Genomic DNA, 23,067 nt, shown 5'->3' with positions numbered 1-23,067 from the left:
CTTAGGTTGATGTGATCGTGACACTGGGAGGCCTCGCTGGGCGTTTTGACCAGATTATGGCATCTGTGAATACCTTGTTCCGAGCGACTCACATCACTCCTTTTCCAGTTATAATAATCCAAGAGGAATCACTGATCTACCTGCTCCAACCAGTAAGTCAAAAGAGAATATAATGTGAGCCCTTCCCTTCACAAAGCTTCTACCACTTGAGTAGACTAGGAGAAAACATTGGCCGTGCTTGGGTCTTTGAACTGCGAGTGGAACTGATCATGTGTGCTTTCTTGTGGCCACTTTAGTTTTGCCTCAGGTCACTGACCAGCAAAAATGTGGAGGAGGATCCTGAAAGTTTAAATTTTGTCATGTCTAGAAAACAAGATAAAATATTGCAACTCTAAATCGACTAAGAATTTAGTTGAGCACTGTTGCATTTTGAACAGCTGAATGTGAATGACATTTGAGAAAAACCTCAATAGGGGAAACACAAGGCTTGGCAAATGCTGCTAATGTAATTCTTATGTATTTTGAGTGTTGTCATTATAATTGGATATAATTGGAAACTGGGTTTGATTTCATTAGGCCACTTAGAAGACAATCTTGAGCTTTTACTATTCATAAGTTGCCTGGTGATTAGTTTCTATGTCTCAGAATAATTTCTAATGATGTCTTTCATTTCCAATGATAAACATTAATGACATTTTCTGTCAGTGTAGTGCATAGAACAGAATTCTCACTAAACAAACACGTTTTATGAGGTTTATTGGTGGATTTCAGTTTAAAAATATCATTTGGTAACTTTTTGTTTCTGTTTTTTTTTTTTTTTTGGAAGATAGTGGACAGATCTTTCCATGTTTGCCTCTCATTGTAGTCTACTGCTTACAGTTTTGCTTCTACCCTACCTACCATCTGTAGTGTGGCATTACTAGAAATTGTGGTTTGGTTAATAGGTTAATAGGGTGGGTTTAGTGCATGCTTACTATTCTTTAGCCAGTTTTGCATTTTTTTTTTCCTGGCTCTTTGTGTGTCTCAGCCATGTTGCTTTCTGGATAAAAGTAGAGGAGAAGAATTCAGATTTCAAACAATACTATCCATTTATTTAGTCAACAGTTACAGACTGCCTTCTGCGTATTTGTTGCACTGCATGGCAATGAAGGATAAAAATAAAGAGTTGCATATGATCTTTGCTCTCCAGATTAAGTGTAATGAAAGATCCATTTATACAAATGTAATCATAATGCAGTGTTGAAAGATTAGTACCAAAAAATGAAATAATAGAAAACTGGGGCATGTGTGTAGTAAGAAAAGTCTTCACAGAGGCACTCATGTTGTCTTCACTCAATTACTTCAACAAACATTTACTGAGTGCCTGCTATTTGCCAGGCTCCTTTCTAGGGATAGAGCAGTTAACAATATAAACAGAAATCCTTTCATGCAACATACCTTCTACTGAGCTTACAATTCAACAGAATATTCAAGGATGACTAGATTCTTGCTGTGGAAGATGATGGGAAAGTTACTTAATTCAAGAGGAACCAGAAAAGAAACAAGGAGATGCAGAATACGTTAGAGGATTTGCAGGTAATTCTGTGCAGCTAAAATATGGGGTGTGGATGGAAAAATGCCAGAAGATAAGACGAGAAAACTAATTGGGATACTGATTGTGAAGAACTTTAAATTCCACACAATGGAGTGTGAACTTCCTTTTGCCATAGGTTTTGGAAAGTCATTAAAAGATTTTGGTTAGCAGTACAGATATGCTTTTTAGATTTCTTATCAAATTATACGTTGGTTAAATACCCATAGATTCCCAACAGTTTCTGAAGTTTGAAACTTACTACTATTGTGAAGCATTGAGCTTTGTTATATTGCATTGAATTGATGGTATGACTGCCCAAGTATTCAGTCATAACTTGTCTCTGTATAAATGCGCTGGTCAATATATTACTAGTTAAAGATGTAGTACAATACTTTTTAAAATTATAATTGGCAGATTCACTGATAGAAAAAGCTACATCTAAAATATGACTTCTACGTTAAGGTATTTTTACTGTTTTGGGTTTCTGTATTTTCCCTATAATTGGTATAATTATGAACTTTCTGAAATACATTTGGCTTGGGATTCATTGGATTTCCTTCCATCTACAGATTGTTGGCTGTCATCATTTCTGGAAAACCCTCAACCATTATGTTTTCAAATAGTGCCCTATTCTCCTTCTCTTTTCCTCTGTACCTCCTATTACATGTATTTAAGATCCTCTACTTGTATCGTATACATCTCAGCACTTTCATGTTTTCTATGTCTTAATCTCTCTGGGCTGCATTCTGAAGTTCTTCACCACCTCTGTGTTCTGTTCACTGTCCCGCTTCCGCTCTTCCTATCTGCCGCTAGACCCACCCTCCGCGTTTTTAATTCCTGCCATAAGTATTCTTTCTTACATGCGTGCCCTTTACTCACGTTTTCAAGGGGCTCTTTCTGAAAACATAATTATCAAACCGGTTTTATAGTCTAGAATAATTCTAATGTAAGCCAGCTGCCTTTTATGTTCACTTTTGCTTTCATATTTCGTGACCTCAGTTCCTTCTCTGTTTTATGATTTTGGGCCGGGACCTCACATTTCTGAGAACTTTAAGTAAGTGTGGGAATTGTTGGAGGCGTGAGTTAAAAGTAAATCCAGGGAGAATTTACATTTGCTTTTGCCTGGCTGCTGAGTGGACTTGTAGCCCAGTTCTGTGGGAGCACCAACTACTTAGGACATTTTGTCTGAGGCTTTTTTGGACCACATTGTCCGTGTAGATTCTGAGTGTAACACTGCTGAGAAATTGATGTCTGGTTACAAATGCTCAGGGGAGACTTTTTTCATCTTCTCAGCTATGGAGTGCCAAGGTTTGGTTGTCCACTTTTCCTAGCAGTCCAGTGGGAGCGTTGCTTACATTCATCTTGATATTTCGGATCTCGGCATTACGTGGTACAGCATCCTTTGAGATGTCCACCTTGGGCAGGCCTTGGGCTTTGTCTTCTGACAACCTTCCATACTTGGGGGCTTTAGAAACTGAAGCTCAGGTTCATCTGATTTGCTAAACACTCTCCAGATGAAAGTTAGCCTTGGCCTTCTTTTTATATCAAAACGTAGTTTTTGGCTTCTGGGCAAAATTCTTTTTTCTTTTCTTTTTTTTCTTTAGAGACACAGTCTCCCTCTGTTGCCCAGGCTGGAGTGCAGTGGCGTGATCTCGGCTCACAGCAGCCTCTGCCTCCTAGAATTCTTTTTTTAAGAAAGATACATTTGATGCATTTTAGAAGATTCTCTTATTTATATTTATTTATTTATTTTTAGTATTTTTATTGTCTTCAGTTGGCCAGAGCACTAATCTATCATATTGCCTCCGTACCTCGGTTACCCGCCCCCATCTATGTTGCAGTAATGATCAACTCCAGATCTGAGAGGCTTATCCAAAATTAGGTTTATTAAATTTTTTTTTCTTATTAATAGAATATCTGATGTGGCTTGAGAGGGATCCCACATTGTATATCTAAGCTAACTGGAACACATTGCTGAAGCAGGGAAACTGATTGCTAGAATGTGGCACCACATTTTTTAAAGGCCAGGCCTGCCTGTGACCTGTGTCACCTTCTGCAGGAGTGAAGTTCTGCTGCCCCAGCCCAACTGCAAAGGCCGTCTAGGAACTGAAGCTTGTGGGCCCAGGAAGAGGAAACACTGACGTACAAAGCAAGTCTCTCTCAAACTGCCAGCTATGGATATCTTGAAAGAAATTCTGGAATCATGACCCTACCTAACTTATAGGAATGTAACATCCAGTGTGTTAGACTTCAGTTATTAAGGCAGAATCCTCAGTTCTCTAAAGTGGTAAACATGTTAAGAGTACCTGTGTAGCCAAATCCCCAAATATAATGCAATGTAGATTCTCTGTGTGATAATTTTGATTTTGTGTCATTGAAATAACTATAAAATTACCTTATCCTAATGAAGTAATTATTACATAGTGTGGTGCAAAAAGCTCATGCAAGATGACACTCTCTGTTCTTTAAAGTAGTGACAATGGCAGGCACAGGCTTCCACCTATGAGGTTAGCAGTTCAGCCTTTGCTCATCTTGGCCACTCTCTCTAGGGAGTTCTTTCTCGAGACACAGCCTGACTCTCTGCTCTTCTATCATTCTTAGTAAGAAAATAGCAAGACAATTAGTAGCACAAAAGCATATGTTGAAGTGAATATGTTTGGGGATTTAAGGTATGGATGGATCTCATGTGATCCACCATACTGGTAACAAGTTTTAATTGTATACCTGTGAATGGGATTAATACTAAAAATCAGTTAAAAACTCCTATAGACCGGGCGTGGTGGCTCATGCCTATAATCCCAGCACTTTGGGAGGCCGACATGGGCCGATCACCTGAAGTTGGTAGTTTAAGACTAGCCTTACCAATGTAGTGAAACTCCGTCTCTAAAAAATACAAAATTAGACAGGCATGGTGGTGCGTGCCTGTAATCCCAGCTACTCAGAAGGCTGAGGCAGGAGAATTGCTTGAACCCGGGAGGTGGAGGTTGCAGTGAGCTGAGATTGCACCACTGCATTCTAGCCTGGGCAATAAGAGCAAAACTTCGTCTCCAAAAAAAAAAAAAAAAACAAACTACTGAAAAATTACTGCACAGAAGCATTCTACATCCTAGAAATGAGACTTGCACCATTGGGGCTGAACTGGCTCTGTCAGGTATTACTTCATGTAACGGTGTTATTAATATATGTGATACATGCACTGATGTATCTTACATGGTGTGCATACATTGGGGAACGTATTCAGAATGGACATCTACAGCAGACTGTTCATTGTTTTTAGCACATACAATCACAGTCAGGACAGGCAGGAGAAATGTTATCAATTTAAACTGAAATCATTTAAAAATATTGCGAAAGTAGACTTAAGAAAATGTCTCGTATGCTTTAGCACCAAATAAAGAATGACTTTAAAACTTAAAATTTTTGGCCTGGCGCGGTGGCTCACACCTGTAATCCCAGCACTTTGGGAGGCTGAGGCAGGCAGATCACGAGGTCAGGAAATCGAGACCATGCTGGGTAACACGTTGAAACCTCATCTCTACTAAAAATACAAAAAATTAGCTGGGCGCGGTGGCGGGCGCCTTTAATCCCAGCTACTCAGGAGGCTGAGGCAGGAGAATGGCGTAAACCCAGGAGGTGGAGGTGGCAGTGAGCTGAGATCGCGCCACTGCACTCCAGCCTGGGTGACAGAGCGAGAATCTGTCTCAAAAAAAAAAAAAAAGAACTTTAAATTTTTTAATGTATTTTTTTAAATTAAAGTTAACATACAATTGTTGAGGAGGAAGATAATACTGATACTTTTACAAGAAGCATCTTATCTGAGCCTTATAACAATACTGGGAGAAAAGCAGGATAATATGGTCACACAGTGAAGTGTTTTGTCTCAGCACTTTTTCCACAATAGTACATTTCCTCCTTAATGGGGTTAATGGACTAAGATGCAAATAATAAACTCTTGAAAAAAGTCACAGCCCATAGGCTGGTAATTATCCATAAACAGTGTATAACTGATGGCCGGTTGGTGTGTGTGTATGTGTATATATAAATATATGTGTGTGTGTGTGTGTATGTGTACATATATGTACCTACACATACACACACACACAAACACACACACACGTATATTTTTTCCCCTATGATATTATTTTCAAGTAAGATAAATCTTGGATGCACTTTAAGGGTATACCTCATCTTGTTGCTGTATCCTTAAAGAAAAATGACTTTCTGAAGTTTCATAATAAAATTTACATCTAACAATAATCTTTCATCATTTAAGCAGACTAAATGATTTACCATTAAGCTTTGCTGAAGTATGTTAAAAGTGGTAAAAATTCAATATAAATGGTAATTATTATGAGTGTTAGATTTGAGCCTAGTGTGTTCTAGAATTTTTTTTCAATTAGATGATCTGAAATTAAAGATAATAATAGGAGGAATAAGGCATCTTATAGCAACTGTTTATCTGATAATTTTTTTAGTCTAGTAACTTGGTAAGAGAGCTTGTGTTATATCTGCTACACTAATTTTAATTGGCTAGAATAGTCCTAGTCCCTGGAACCAGAATGCGCTTTTCTTGATCTTTTTTTAAAAAAATCTATCCTCATATCATCTTAGACTTTCTGTGATGTTCTGTGTTTCTTTTGGAGTGTTTACATGTGAGACACTCATGAGACTAGGTTGTGCAAATAAGTTATTATCTTCCATTCATTAAGATTCGTCATTTGGGACTGACCTATATGTCATAGTAGCAATTCACTTAAAGTGTATAGTTTGTTTCAGTCTAAAGTTTGTGTTGTCTTTTCAGTCCCCTCTCTGTGATGTATTTTTATTGGTTATAAATTGAGTTTTAAAACAAGGAGACAGTGAGGTAGTTCCAGTTCAAAATGAATACGGGAAGACGTTTGGAATTTTTTTAGCTGGTTGTTTTTTTAGCATGTAAGGTTTTTCATATTGTATTTTTGGCATATTTCACTTACTACGGGTCAATGTCATTCTGAGTGAAAACCCTGGTAGGTAGCATTTACTCTGTAGGAATGTTCAATTTGCCATTTGAAAAATAGAAAATTCAAAATCGAATCCAAAATAGTCCCTTCCTTAAAATAAACATCCCTCTTTTACTTCCAAAAATGTGTTATTGATAAGACATCATCACCTTTTGTGAGGAGGGGATGCTATGAAATAGATGACAGACATTTCAGACACGAAACATGGCGGATGTCAGTCACGAGTTAGGCCATCTTCTTGCTGAAGAGTCAGACGCTCAGCGCCATGTTTATCATGCTGCCTGTGTGGAGTATGGGTGGCTCCTGGTTTCACATACATGCCATGTCATTTTCTGGTCCTGTGTGTCTCAGGAGGACAGAAACATTAGCTTCTGTACACTGAGCATAAATTATCTTCTATCTCCAAGTTTTATGGCAGTTTGTAATACAAGTTAATAGGATTTATAACCAAGAAATGAGATGTCCAAGAGTTAATAAGGCATGGCTTTTGCATTATCCTAAACCTTACTCGGTGATTCCCGCTCAGGATTCCAGTATCTGATACCGGAGAAGGTGGCACAGAGCAGACTTCTGTCAGTTTTTGTCTCACTTGAGCAAACTTGCAAATCTGTTGTAAATATTTCTTCCTCATCATTTTAGTCATGCTTTACTGCTGCTTTTTTTTTTTTCTCTTTCACCAGATCAATTATTTACTATATAATGTCCTAACATTATTTACATTATACATTTGTAATGCTGGTAATGAATATGATAAAATATGCTGAGGGTTTGATAGAAAGAAGCTGAATATTCATGATATAAATTTCCTATGCCTGATGGTTTCTGCTGAGAACTGGGCGTCTGGGTCGGTCTACCCTTGTGTGCACATGTCCAGCACAACCTCATCAGTGATAACATCAGAGAAGTGATTCTCAGCGTGATTTCGAGTAGGCGACAGGGAGTTCTCAATTCTAGACAAGGCTGAAATCATCTCACACTATTTATTACCCGTTTTAATTCTCTTCTTTGGAATAATCATTATTATTTTATTCTTCCTCTGTATCTTTCATGTAATTTTTATTGTTGCTTGGCCTTTTAGAATTCCTAGTATAAACTACATAGTATCACAGAACTATTAAATATATATTATTAAATATAATAAACTATTAAAAAGTGTAAATAGTATCAAGCTTTAGAGATCTTTTTATAGATGAGCAATTGCAGAGACATTCATGTGATCTGCCCAAGGTTATATGCAGTGTTGCTTTGGTAGGTAATTGATACTGAAATTGAAAAAGATCTGATGCAATAATAGTCTGAAAAAGGACCACTAGGCATTTCATACCAGAAATGGCCTGTTACAGTGACCTTCCCAACCTCCCTGCATCTTCCAAAAGGCACATTGTGAATACCTGTTCCTACCTGGCCTACACCCACCTCAGCTTGTTGCCCTGGGAAAGTTTTGCCACTCAGGGTTCAACGCCTGGCTGAAATACTCTTTACCTTCAAATTGTGTCCTTGCCTAGCTCTCTCTTTTCTTTGGCTTGTTTGCTCTGCCATGCCAGTGCAGCAGATTCTTCTACACATGGAATACACACAGATACGTCTTCGCTAAGCGTCTTCTTCTTTTCCCTCTTCAAGCGTTGCCTGGCTTTCTAGGGAACAATTTTCAATACTCATTCTCTCCTTCTTTTCTTTCCCCTTCCCTTTGTGTTCTTTTTTTCCTCCTCCTCTACATGGCATTTAAAAAAATAACACAAAAACCTATCCTGTTGTAGTATGTGTTAATCTCATACATGTAAGCAGGAAAACCTTGTATTTTAGTATGAAATAAGACAATAACATTCCAGAGCTATACAATTCTCATTTTTTAAGTGCCCTAGTGTTCCCTTTAAATCTCCATAGAAACATTTCCTCTATGGTTTTATCCATGTTTAATTACTTCGAAAACAAACATTCAGTAAATACCTGTGATGCGATAGACACTGTGGTAGGCACTCAGAGTGCAGAAATAAGAGGCACTGCCTTTATTCTGCTGCTCACCGTTTAGTACAAGAGACAGAATAAATATTAAAATTCAGAAATACATGTGAGGAAACACTGGGAGCTAGGGGGATGGCAGGAAGAAAGCATCTTACCCAGACAGGACACAGGGCCGGTGGTCCCCAACCCTAATACCTGCCACTCACCCACGCAGCATGCAGGCTCTTTGATCTTAAAGAAGCCTTTCACTGAGAAAGATTTATAGGAAGATGTCCATCAGCAAAAACTTAAGGTGATCCCTCAGTGATTCCAAAGCAGTAGAGGAGGAAATACCACATTCAATCTTCTTGGAAATAGTTAGAAAACGTATGTGAACATTGACCTTTCCTTTCAACCATGAGTGAGGGAGAATCAGTTTTGGAGACTTGAATAGTTTCTAAGAGGTGATATCAAGACTCCATATGTGATATGGAGATGATATCTGAACTCAAGACTGCTAAGAAGTCAGGCAAAGAAAGGAATAACGACATTTAATGTGGAAGGAATATAAAGCAACAAGAGAACTTGGCACGTTTGGGGAACAGCAAACTGCTGGATCACGGGGAGCTGTTGGAGGTGCAGCTGGAGGGAAGCAGGCTCTAGAGCATGAGGGTTTGCTTGAATCCCCAGGAAGATGGTCTCTATATTGAGAATAAAGGTCAGGTTTTAAGGGTTTTTTAATCAAACGAATGACTTTGATTGACATTTTAGAAAGTTTAATTTGGTGGGAGTATAGATTGTTTATGGAAGAAGTAGAGGCCAACCAATTCTCTTGGAAATCCAAGGAACAAATGGGGAGTAAACTTAAGTAAACATGAGAGTGAAGGAAAGATGATGGAGTTTGTTGGGATGTGTGCTCAGAAGTCTTCATTGGAGAAATGCAGTGGGAGGAGTCGGTGTAATATCTGCATTCTGCATTAGGGAACTGGGTGCTATCCTTTTTTGAGATAGAGCAAATGGGAAGAGCAGATCAAAATGGGAAGGTCAGCAGTTGACTCTGGGATATAAAGAGAAAGATCTGTCTTTGGAACCAAATGGAGTTGCCTAAAAGGATATATGATCTGGCCTGGAGGTATACCTTGAAAATTGTCAATATGTGAAAAAGCAAAAGAGTGGTGAGCTTGGATGTCAAGAATAAATAGGATACAATGGATTTGGCAGCCAGGAAGAAATTTGATAAGGTAGAAAGCCAGGAAGAAATTTTGATAAGTTTTTATGGCACAATATGGGTAGAAACTATATTACTATGAGTTGAGTATTAAATGGGAAGGGCAGTTGAAATACATTTGTTTTCTTTTGTATTACTGTTTACCCTTTTTTGTTGTTCCCTTATAGAAGTCGATTTTTTGTGCTAAACTGGGAAGTAATAATGGCTTATAAAACTGTTTCGGTGAGACCATTTTTCCAAGTTAAAAACAAAACCATAGCACCTGTATTTGGGATTTTGCCTTTATACCTTGTGCAGCATGACTGAGAGTGCAGCTGCCATGCTGCATGTCTGTAGAATGCTGCAGATATTTATGGACACTAATTATACCAGCATACACTGGAGAAATACTTTTCACCCTACTTTTAACCAATATTTTCTTCCAAAAAAAATAATAATAATCTCCTGGGCCAACCCCCAGCTCCACATCTCTTATAAACCCTTCGCCACCTCTTCTACTTGAACATCTGTGGTATGGGGCTAAGGCATGGTGGACCTCTGTGTCAAACCTTTTAGACTCCTTTTCTGGTCTAGGGAAAACTGGTCCACACTTTCCACAACTACTCTTTTGTCTGCTTTTTTGAATTCACTGTACACTTCCAAAAATATTTTTAAGTCATTCTTGTCTTTTAAAACCCTACTCAAAATTTTTGTCTCCTATGCAGCATTTCCAAATAAACCCTCTAAACTTCCTTCGTCGGGATCATTTTTATCATCTTTTGTCTTCATTTATTCAGGCTGCTATAACAAAATACCTTAAACTTGGTTTTATAAACAATAGAAATTCCTCTCTCATAGTTACGGAGATTGGGAAGTCCAAGATCAAGACACCAGCAGATTCAGCGTCTGGTGAGGGCTCCTTTGCTGGTTGGCTCTTTCTTGCTGTGTTCTCCCATGGTGGAGGGGGCAACGGAGCTCTCTAGGGCCTCTTTTATAAAGGCACTAATCCCATTCATGAGGGCTCTGCCCTCATTACTCAATGGTCTGCCTAAGGCTCTACCTCTTAATACTATCACATTGGTGATTAGGTTTCGACAGATGAATTGGGAGGCAAGTGGGTGAGGAACATTAGGAACAACCAAAACCAACATTTTTTTATATGTTTATATGGAACATTTTATATGTTTATATGGAACATATAAAAACCAACATTTTTAAATGTTTTTTTTTTTCTCCTATGGGCCTCAAATACTCTAAACCTAAAACAAAATTCATTGAGTTATAACTTTTCTTTTTTCTGAACTTTAAAAAACATATAATTGAATATTTTGGTAAAAGATGAAATAACAATTATCACAGTTTAACGCTAGCCAAGTCTAAATAGGAGGTTTTAGATAATCTAAATGCGTTATTCCATTACCAGAAGTGTCCAGTATTGCCTCCTCTTATAAAATGTGGGCTGCCTGGACATCCCTGGTTAAGAGTCAGGCTATAACTTGCTCCACTTATTTCCCATTTGACATTGCTTTTTTCCTTGTATTTTGGGTGCTTACTTGGGGTAGTGATTGTTACTTTTGGTGGCTGGTAGCGTGTTACTGCTGAGCAAATACATGCAGATGGTGGTGGTGGTGGTGGTGGTGCTGGTGCTGGTGCTGGTGCTGGTGCTGGTGGGCTTTAAAGCAACCTGGATATGATGATGTTTCAAGGGGAAAGGAGTGAAACACTACCCTGATACCTGCCCCTCACCCACACAGCACAGAGGTTGCTTGATCTTAAAGAAGTCATTCACCAAGGAAGATTTATAGAAAGATGTTCATCAGCAAAAACCTATTGTGACCCTCAGTGATTTCAAAGCAGTGAGGGAGGAAATATCAAATAGAATCTTCATGGAAATTGTTTAAAAACTTATTTGTACATTGGCCTTTCATTTTCAACCATGAGTGACAGAGAATGGGTTTTGGAGACTTGATACAATCCCTAAGAGTGCTGTGTGCAGGTACAACAATAGAAAAGATGGCATCAGCATTTGTCTGAGCTCTGTCACCATAATTTATCATAATCCAATTCTAGCTAAAGTAATGGAATATTGGATGCAGGGTGTCATCTTTTCCTTTATCCCCCCTCCCACAGTCCTCTGTGGCAAGGACACTGGTACCCTGTGTCATGTATACTTAGTTCAATTGAGCATTGCTGCAGCATCTTCCTTTGATTGAAAACAAAAGGTTGCCAATGCAGTTATCAATGAACTGTGAAGTGATTTGAGTGTTACCAGCAGGGAAATGAAATGAGCTTCTGGGAAGAAGATTGGCATAAGTGAAAGTTGCTATATAAAGAACTCCATACAACTCCAGCTGGGTTGTTCTACTTCTCGGCCAATTAAGGTTTCTTCCTCTAAATTTGGGAGCATTTTGATCTTACTTGTTCTGAAAGTGATCAAAACTAAAAGTGAAGAAAAGTGGAAAATTTTACAAAGAAAGTTAAGCTAAGACAGGTGGGGCTGGAGGGTATTTATTCAGACCATACATTCACTCAAGATATTTTGAAGCTCTTTCAAGGAATCATGTAAGATGTCTCCCTCCCCCACAATACATACATACACATAGAACACATGTAATATATAAGTACACACAAACACCACACAGTTTTACTAAGAAAAAGGAAAGGATTCTAGATCTCATGTCTATTGAGGATTTTTTTTGAAAACTAGTATGTGTGTCTTTTAAAAGCTCTAATGAGTTATTCATAACTTTATTATCTGAATTATGATATTTGACTTAGATATATACAGAATAGTATAACTGAAATTTTTTTTAAAAAAGTTTCAGAGTCTGAAAGCAGGTTAGCAGGATATAACCTAAGGTGATAGACACACACACACAGAAACTTACTTTGAATAAACATAGACGAGGAGAGGTATTCCTAATTTCATATTGTTTTCTGAAGCAGACTGAGAAACTGCTTATAAAATATTAAGTAGATTTGATAGTCTAAATGTTGAAGATATACTGAATATTAATATACTAAATCTCTTGACCAGTGTGCATGATTTATAAAATATCCTCTGTATCCAAAAGGATGGAAAATTAGAAAAATAATAACATTTTTACTTATATACTTAACACTTTTATACACGTAACACTTTTACAATTTATGAACTACCTTCATCATCATCTTATTTGATTCTCCCAGCAACCCTTTTAAGTAAGCAGCTAGGTACATTTTTCCTACTTCTGAGATGAAGAAACCAAGCATAGAACAACATGGTGAATCCATGGTAAATCCATCAACAATCTAGGAATTTTCTGAACACTACTTCTATACCTTTTCTTTATAAGAATCCATAGTTACTCTCTAAATTTTATTGGTTACATATGGAAGGCTCCAAAAGGATTAAGAAAAAAAATAACCAGTTTTACGTATCTTGTATGCACTGTGAGGTTCACCCAGGACTAAGCATTTGTATTTGTCTGTTCTCAGACTGCTAACAAAGACATACCCAAGACTGAGTAATTTATAAAGAAAAAGAGGTTTAATGGACACACAGTTCCACATGACTGGGGAGGCCTCACAATCATGGCAGAAGGCGAAAGAGGAGCAAAAGCACATCTTACATGGTGGCAGGCAAGAGAGAGTGTGCAGGGGAACTGCCCTTTATAAAACCACCATCTCATAAGACTTAATCAGTATTATGAGAACAGCATGGGAAAAAGCTGCCCCCATGATTCATTTACCTCCCACTGGGTCCCTCTCACAATACGTGGGAATTATGGAAGCTGAAATTCAAGATGAGATTTGAGTGGGGACATATCCATAACAGCATTGACATGACATGATCTATATGGCTTTTTTCCCCCAGTTTTTTAATTATGAAAATTATACATACAGATTTTCCTTTTTTTTTTTTTTTTTTTTTGAGATGGAGTCTTACTGTCTCGCCAGGCTGGAGTGCAGTGCCATCTTGACTCACTGCAACCTCCACCTCCCAGGTTCAAGCAATTCTCCTGCCTCAGCTTCCCGAGTAGCTGGGACTACAGGCACGTGCCACCATGCCCAGCTAATTTTTGTATTTTTAGTAGAGATGGGGTTTCACCATGTTGGCCAGGATGGTCTCTTATCTCTTGACCTCGTGATCTGCCTGTCTTGGCCTCCTAAAGTGCTGGGATTACAGGCGTGAGCCACCGCACCTGGCCACATACAGAGAATTTTTTAAAATAGTACAATGAACAATATATTTCAATCATTTTTAATTTTTAACATTTTATCACATATATTCCATTTAGTATCTCTATATAGAAGTGTTTTCTTTTGAGCCACCAAAATATGTTGCAGATATCATATCATATTATTCTAAATACTTCAGTATGGGGAATAATATTTAGAAACCAAATCTGAGCAATAAGTGTGTTTATTTCTAGTGTGGTGGTATTGCTTTTAGACTTCCAGTGAACAGAGCTAAGAAAAATTGTGTGTGTGTATGTGTATGTGTATACATATATATCTATAAACCATGAGTTAATATTCATATTTTGAATTCAGTTTTACTATGAATTTTAAAATTTTTTGTTTTATGTTTATATTTCTTTAAAAAATTCTGGTTTGAAATAGCATACTTGCTTTATACTATAATGTATAGTAATTAGTTTTAAAATTAGAATACTCATATTTATACAAACAGTAAAACTAAGTGAAATTAAAGACTTTGGAAGTGTTTCTGTAGTTAAGTTATATCTCAGAGTACCGTCTCTAAAGTTTGTCACCTGAAATGCAAAGTTTTGTTCTTTCTGTGGCTATGATATCAATTTATTAAAATATTAGATTCATTTGTTGTAGTTTATTTGAAATTATAAGGCTTTATTTTTCAATTTTGCAGTTATTATTTAAAATAATTACATAATTCAGAAGAAGACAGTCTTAGGAGATGTCTTGTTTTCATTCCTTTCCTCACTACCACCATCCTCTTTCAGAATCTTTGAAATTCTTGCACAAAGTATTTTAAAAGTATGTGTATTTCCTTTTCCTGTTCTTTTTAATAAAAGAAATCTAGGCCGGGCGCGGTGGCTCACACCTGTATTCCCAGCACTTTGGGAGGCTGAGGTGGGCGGATCACAAGATCAGGAGATCGAGACCATCCTGGCTAACACAGTGAAACCCCATCTCTACTAAAAATACAAAATATTAGCCGGGCGTGGTGGCGGGCACCTGTAGTCCCAGCTGCTCGGGAGGCTGAGGCAGGAGAATGGCGTGAACCCGGGAGGCGGAGCTTACAGTGAGCTGAGATCTGGCCACTGCACTCCAGCCTGGGCGACAGAGTGAGACTCCGTCTCAAAAAAAAAAAAAAGAAATCTAGTATACTATAAGCATTTGTCTCTTTTTTTCCCACTTACGTTATTTTGGAGCCTACTCTCTATGCAGTAATTAGAGATCATCCTTGTTCCTCTGTTATGACTGCTTAGTACTCTATTGTGTGGATTTACTTAAATGGACCATGATTTATGCAGGTGTAGCTTTTGGAAATAACATACTGAAAACTCATACGGTGTAGTGCATGCTTTGAGTTAATGGGCATGTATGTTTTGAAAATGTTCTTCAAGTGATTCTTTGTAGATTCCTATTAAGAACAATTTTGTTCTCAAAGCAACCTTATGAGGTAGAGGTGATATGACTCGATTTTAAAGATGAACAAACTGGTTCTTAAAAAAGGCAAAGGGACTTGTCAAGGGTTATTTTCTCAGTTAGTGATAAAGCCAGATTTCAAAACCTTGTTAGACTGAGCCTTTAACTCTCTCCACTCCACCATTCTGTCTCCAAAAAGATGATTAATGAGCGTAGTATGATGCCATTCAGTGTAGAGAAATGAATCGTAATTTTAAAGGTAAATTTTAAAAAGTAAATGAATTATGCAAATATAACCTATAAAGACCATAAAATTCTTCTATAACAGATAAGTAGGCTTCCCTGCCAGTTTTCTTTTCTTTCTTTCTTTCTTTTTTTTCTTCTGAGACAGCGTCTTGCTCTTTTGCCCAGGCAGGAGTGCAGTGCCATGTAATCATAGCTCACTGCAACCTTGAACTCCTGGGCTCAAGCAGTCCTCCTACCTCAGTCTCCCGATTAGCTGGGATGATAGGCATGTACCATCATACCCGGCTAATTTTTAAAAAAAATTGTTTTTTACAGGTAGGGCCTTGCTAGTTTGTTCAGGCTGGTCTTGAACTCCTGGCCTCAAGCAATCCTCCCATCTTGACTTCTCAAAGCACTGGGATTACAAGTGTGAGTCACTGCACCCAGTTACCTGCCACCTTCTATTGCATGTAGATAAATTTCTAAATAGAAATAAATAGATGTAATCAGTTTTCTTATCAAGAAGGAAGAATGTGCCACATTTTCTTAATCCAATCTGTCACTGATGGACATTTGGGTTGATTCCAAGTCTTTGCTATTGTGAATAGTGCTGCAATAAACATACGTGTGCATGTGTCTTTATAGCAGCATAATTTATAATCCTTTGGGTATATCCCCAGTAATGGGATGGCTGGGTCATATGGTACATCTAGTTCTAGATCCTTGAGGAATCGCCATACTGTTTTCCATAATGGTTGAACTAGTTTACAATCCCACCAACAGTGTAAAAGTGTTCCTATGTCTCCACATCCTCTCCAGCACCTGTTGTTTCCTGACTTTTGAATGATTGCCATTCTAACTGGTGTGAGATGGTATCTCATTGTGGTTTTGATTTGCATTTCTCTATGCAGCCATAAAAAAGGATGAGTTTGCGTCCTTTGTAGGGACATGGATGCAGCTGGAAACCATCATTCTTAGCAAACTATCACAAGAACAGAAAACCAAACACCGCATGTTCTCACTCATAGGTGGGAACTGAACAATGAGATCACTTGGACTCAGGAAGGGGAACATCACACACCGGGGCCTATCATGGGGAGGGGGGAGGGGGGAGGGATTGCATTGGGAGTTATACCTGATGTAAATGACGAGTTGATGGGTGCAGCAGACCAACATGGCACAAGTATACATATGTAACAAACCTGCACGTTATGCACATGTACCCTACAACTTAAAGTATAATAATAATAAATAAATTAAAAAAAAAAAAAAAAAAGAAGGAAGAATGTTCTGTTTTAGCTGAGATAGTGTTGATGAGGAACTGGATTGCTTCCTTTGTGGAAAAAGGCATGATGACAGAGGAGCCCCAAAATTGATTCATTGTGGAGACTTTGGCCTTTCCAATTGTCTTATGACAGTAAGCCAATTTTATCCCTAGTAGGAGTCCTCAAGGTAAAAGGCACAGAGTAGAGAACATTGGTCTCATTTTATCAGGCAAGTTTAACGTACACAAATGTCCCTCAAGGGACAGTGGAGAAGGATTGATTTTCTCCTGAGTGATGCTAGCCTATTAAGAAGTGGGCACTCTTCGAAATGTTGATAATAGTAATTGAAAGCTATGAAAGGATCTTAACATTTTTTTCTGAGCATATTTCATACGATATAGTATTTCCAGGAGCAGAGAAAGCCATGTAAAAATAAAAGGCATTGAACAATTTTTAAAATGTATTCATTCGATCAAAATATTATTAAAGACTTATTTGTATCAGGCACTTTGCTGGATTGAAGATGGATAATTTACTCTCAAAGAGCTAACTGTCTCTTCACTAAATAGAACAATGCTATAGAATGAGGTTTTTTAAAAAATTAATAATAATAAACTGTATTACAAGTATGTGCAGAATATTATGGGAGCCCAGAGAAGCAGCACCAACCATGCCACAGACTGGTGTAGGAAGGATTCCTGGAGGAGGGCATTCCTGAGCCTGCCTCAAAATAGGCAGAAGAATCAGAGTTACCAAGAGGGAAGGGATCAGGAGACCCCCTAGAGGGGACAAGATAAGCAAAATGTGTGCAGTTAAGACACTGCACAGTTTATTTGGGAGATGTCGAAATCTGTTGTTTCTCGGAGAGGAAAGAAGGGGATGGTGGTAGATAAGGCTAAAAAGGTGGGCAGAGAAGCAATTAGATACCAGCTCCCGTGCCAGGGAAAAGTTTGGATTTTATCTTTTAAAGAGATTCTTAACTTTTCTGGGTCATAAGCTGATTTGAGAATCTGATAAAAACTGTCAACCTTCTCTCCCTAAAAATGTACCTTTATAAATGTACTTAAAATTTTAAATATTATTTGAAGAGTTTATAGAAGCCCTAAGCCTGTCTATCCACGGACTTCCACTTGGGAACCAGCTATTTCAGACAAATTCTTACGTACCTCATTGTCGTATCAGTTAGCATGAAGAGGGTTTAGTGATATTCATAGATAGGAGGTTCACATTTAGTTATCAATAACAATTATCAAACATGGGGAGCAGCCAGGCTCTTCATTAATAATGAAAATAGTGAACATGGCTAATGCTGACCGAGTCTCACCACGTGTCCAGCACCATGCTGTGATTATGGGTATTAACTTGCTTGTTTTCGTTTTCTGTTAACTTGTATAACAAACTCACCACAATTCTGTAAAGTAGCTATTCTTATTTTTCCAATTTCTCAGGTGAAAAAACATAAGTACAAGGTATTATTTACAGCTAGCAAGGGGCAGAGATGGCATGCACCCGCATTCTGGTCACACAGGCATTGTTTCTGTTCTTAATTGCTACATTATCCTCTCCCTGAGAAAAACAAATTGAAACTGTTTCTAACGACAAGAGCCTAGACCAATTGGCCATAGATACAACTCAGTATGCAGATGTTATGTTGTGTTCATTGAACTTACATATTAGATGTAGATTGCTGCTCTTGAAAGCACTAGTTCATTGTGGCTACATTCATGACAGAACTTTGAATAGGTTAAATATGGCTTTAAGATTATTAGCAGCAACACTTAATGCTGCATGTCATCCAGGTTGTCATAAGGAATTTTATTTCTAAAGCTAAATAGTGTATAGTTTTTAACAAATTATTCTTAACATACGCTTCATTTAAAACAATTTATGAACCCAATTTGAACTAGAACTTAGCATAAAATGTTGATGTGCAACATTAATAAATCGATGCTCAACATTTCATTCTCTGTTCCTTTTATCTACAATGCTTTTGACTTGAAAATGTGCATTTGTACCCCAAAAAAGAAGCTACATGGACATCTCAATAGATGTAGAAAAAGCATTTGACAAAATTCAACATCTGTTCACGTTAACAAAGGCCCCCTTAGCTTGTTTCATGAGGTTCTCTGGATATATTTCATAGAACATTTTACTGTTCCCTTTGTAAATGGTGATATTTCTCCATTTTACGTTTAGATTCTAAGAAACAGCTCAAGGTGACTCTCATATGTAAATTGAATATGGAAATAGATTTTTTGATGCAAATTTATAATATGTTCATAGGATTAAGTTATCAAGCATTGCATATTATATTTTCAAGACCATCTTCCTTGAGAAGAAAATGTTTATAGACCTGTAGGTGTGATCCTTTTTTACATGGTAAAAAAATACTTCAGAATTATTGTTAATAAAAAATACTTTAATTAATGAGGTTGTTTTCAACAGAAATAAGACACTTTCATACAATTCTTGTCAGGTCTTTGATGTTAGAATAGTCTTTGACAACTGGACTTGAAAACAACAGAAAAAATATTTCAGCCAAACATTAATATTAATATACTTTATTTTTTTAAGGTTCACAAAGATAATTAATTTTAGATTCCTCCCACACTGTGTTTCTTTTTTATGGGATTTACTTTCTGTTTTCATACAAAAAAGTTATTATACACAATTGTATATCTATCTGTAATTTGACTTTTTATAAATTATAACCAATTCATTATCACATGTATGTACATTTGGTTGTAAATAAACCTAAAATCCTAATTAGGATATAATATTATTAACACATATTTACAATTTATATCCTAAACTATATTTATAGTTTGATTTTTATTATTTAGGAAGAAAGTATATTATCTTAGCTGTTTAAGTTTATAGAGGTAACATTTTCTCCAAAAGGGGATGTGACCATTCTAGAAAAGCTAAAATAAAGAAAACATTCCTTTTAGGTACACAGAAAGAAAAAGACAAAAATGTCTTGTATATCTTTGCTGAGGACTCATAAAAATGACTGGTGGTGCTTTCAGGCATCATTCATCAGGTTTACATTTTAGAGAAAAAAAAAATCTCATTATCCACCCCATACTCATTTAAGTTTTAAGTGCTCAGAAGCCTTGTCATAACCTAGACTCAAGCTCTGAAATGGTAAGTCTTGACACATCTCAATTTCAGCAGCTCATCTTGGCAGTGCTAGAACTCTGCGTACTCATAGGTACAGGAGCTTTATATTCTCTTTTGCCCTAATTCTTTCACATTTTTTATACATCACTCCTAACTTTATATTGTTGTTAGCTTTTACACCTTCCTTTATTTTAAAACTGGATTAGTCTAAAAGTTTCCTATTGAGTAAGAAGTACCAAATGAACTATTGAGCACGATGCATATGCATTAACACATTTAATCGTGGAGGGCAAGTGAAGAGTACTTTATTTTCTTCAAATGGGTCTGGAGAACTAGATTTCTATGAGGTCATTAAGCATTCTATTTACCTTAATGTTGTGTTCTCATGGCACTGGCCTTTGCCATAACATGCAGACTTCTTATGCATCAGAAACTGTAGAAGTTTAGGCTAGGGTAGAAGGTACTGAGAACCTGTATGTTTTTGTTTGTTAGTATCTGAAAAGTGACGAGTTAAAATGTGCTACTTATCTTTAAAAGCGTATATATATAAAATACATATCATTCTTTTACTTGCAAAAGTACTTTATTTATGATAACATTTAGATACTAACTTTCCTCATTTGAGGTCGTAGTAGCAGTCTTTCCCTTCAGAATGCATTTTTTTTATAACTTGATTAAATTGAATGAGGTCATTTATTAATACTCAAAGCTAATAAGGCATCATCCTTTAATTTTCAGAAGACAAATATAAGTAGAAACTAATAGAGGGAAATCTGCCTGGTTTTTAAAACTTTCCTTTTATACTTTCTAATGTCAGATTGTTTTTCTTAACAAAAAGAAAGTTGGATAAGACAACCCCTTCAGAATGAATCCTAATTTATCTCTATTGGATGCATGTGCAAACCTAGCTCCTGTTCCACCAGTATCCAAAGTTTATAAAAAATTGAACAGCTAATTTTTAAGTGGTATTTAAAATTCATTGAGAATGTAAAATGACCACAAAATTATATTTTTCCAATAACTTCTTATATCCACTGTGATGTCCAACTTAGAGTCAGAAGGTATGGGTTCACATTTTAATTGCTACTTGGACAGTATGCCCAAACCGTGAATTGTGAATTTATGGCAGTTATGGAGATGCTAGGATGTAAAAGCACTCAAATTCTGGTGCTTTTAAGACAAACAGCAATTTGGTGGTGTTGATTATTCTTTCTCGTGCGCTAGGTACTATACCCATTTATTTGTTCTATGTTTTCACAACAGCCTTGAGATTTTTGGAAAGTGACCTAACACTTCTGTAGAGACTGGTCTTAGGATGGGGACCGAGGCTGAACCTGGGTAATATGGACAGAGGTGAATTTGCAGTAATGTGTTTCATGTAAAAGCAATGCATAGAAGTTTTAACCCATCTTCTGCTTTTTTTTTTTTTTTTCCATTGGCTTGTCTGGCAAAGTTAGAGAATAATTAAAGATGAAAAGCAAAGCCTCCATCCTCATAAAGCACACCTGTTTAAAAATGGAAAACTATAAAACTAATTTCACTCATCATAACACGAAATATATCTATGATAGTAATTGAAATAGTGTGCAGCTTGAGCTCTCATTAATACTTTGGTAATTTATAAGAAAATAACTCACGGAATCAAGAAAATGTGAGGTCCATATTATCTATGTTTTTTCACTGCTCCCCTCCCAAGAGACATACCATGTTAGAATCAAATTATAATCAGAGGGCTGATGGTCAAGAAGGAATTAGCATGATAGGAGTGAGAGGAAACCGATGTCTGATAGTATCAGATTTTAGGAAAATTGATGTGCTCATTTTTGTGCTGGGGATATTCCTCCCAGTGGGATGGGAATACTTGAAGATGGGAGTCATCTGTCTACTCACCTTTTTATCCTCCTCCATATGAGGGTTGATTTTGCTGATGTGGCTAAAATACTTGAAGTCAGAGGCACCAGAAACTCTAGTTCTCTACCCAATGTTACATTAATAGTTAGAGACAAGATGTGGCTGAATGGCAAATGCCTTTCAAGGTATGTTTATAACCAGGGAATCCTAGAATTATTCTGCCCATTTCAGGTCACATTTTCCTTTCAAGCATCTACAATATAAAAATCTTAATTCAGCAATGAGGCCATTGGCCTTGTTTTAACCTGCACATTGTAAGAACATGGGTTATATAAAGCGGCACAGGAATGATTGTACCTGGACTACTAAAATCTCCGTATTCAGAGTACGACTTCACAAAATTTCGCAAAAATAATTGAAGAGCAATGGATGACATACTCAATTATCTCTTTCTCTCAATGAATTTGTTTATGAGTTTCAGTCTGTTTCACTGTGGGGTAGAACTACCAAATAAGACATTTTGATTAAAATATAAAAACTAAAATTCAACAAGTCTGTAAATGACCATTTCAGTGTAAATCTCTAGCAATGTGTAAAGGAGCAGCACTGTATTTCTCAATAAAGGTAACTTTTTCCTATCAAAGTTAGAATTTGACTCTTTTGAGATTCTGCATTGAGATGTGAAGTTATCTGTTAATTATTTTACTTGAAAGTGTATTTTAAAAGGAGGATGAGCTGCGTCCCCACCCAAATCTCAACTTGAATTGTATCTCCCAGAATTCCCACATGTTTTGACGGGGGGCCTAGGGGGAGGTAATTGTATCATGGGGGCCTGTCTTTCTTGTGCTATTCTCGTGATAATGAATAAATCTCACAAGATCTGATGAGTTTCTCAGGGGTTCCACTTTTGCTTCTTCCTCATTTGCTCTTGTGACTGCCATGTAAGAAGTGCCTTTTGCCTGCTACCATGATTCTGAGGCCTCCCCAGCCATGTGGAACTGTAAGTCCAATTAAACCTCTTTTTTTACCCAGTCTTGGGTATGTCTTCAGCAGCAGCATGAAAATGGACTAATGCAGAGGAAATATACCTTTACCTGTGTTTCTTACTTGGAGGAAAGTGTCAGTCTCTTTCAAAATTTTGAACTATTTAAAATTAGGTCAGTGATGTCACAGTAAGTTAACTTATATCAAGTAAAGTTGATTTTCAATGAGAAACAGTTATGGTGTTACGTGACAAAAAAGATTTCTATACCAAAAGAAACCCAACCA

At 37.1% G+C, this 23,067-nt stretch overlaps 1 protein-coding gene across 2 annotated transcripts in view; it reads left to right on the top strand.

Annotated features, from left to right (window-relative positions):
• The window catches only part of TPK1 (thiamin pyrophosphokinase 1), a 396,830-nt gene that overhangs the window by 260,025 nt on the left and 113,738 nt on the right, over window positions 1-23,067 (top strand). The window contains exon 7 of one of the 2 annotated variants that reach the window (XM_025380408.1): window positions 6-152. The exons of the other annotated variant lie outside the window; for it this stretch is intronic. Coding sequence (XP_025236193.1) covers window positions 6-152 — 147 coding nt within the window. The remainder of the gene's footprint in view (window positions 1-5; window positions 153-23,067) is intronic. 2 annotated transcript variants of the gene reach the window in all.

Source organism: Theropithecus gelada, chromosome 3 (assembly GCF_003255815.1).
Source record: "Theropithecus gelada isolate Dixy chromosome 3, Tgel_1.0, whole genome shotgun sequence".
Lineage (NCBI taxonomy): Eukaryota > Metazoa > Chordata > Mammalia > Primates > Cercopithecidae > Theropithecus > Theropithecus gelada.
This window is presented reverse-complemented; position numbering and strand designations above follow the sequence as displayed.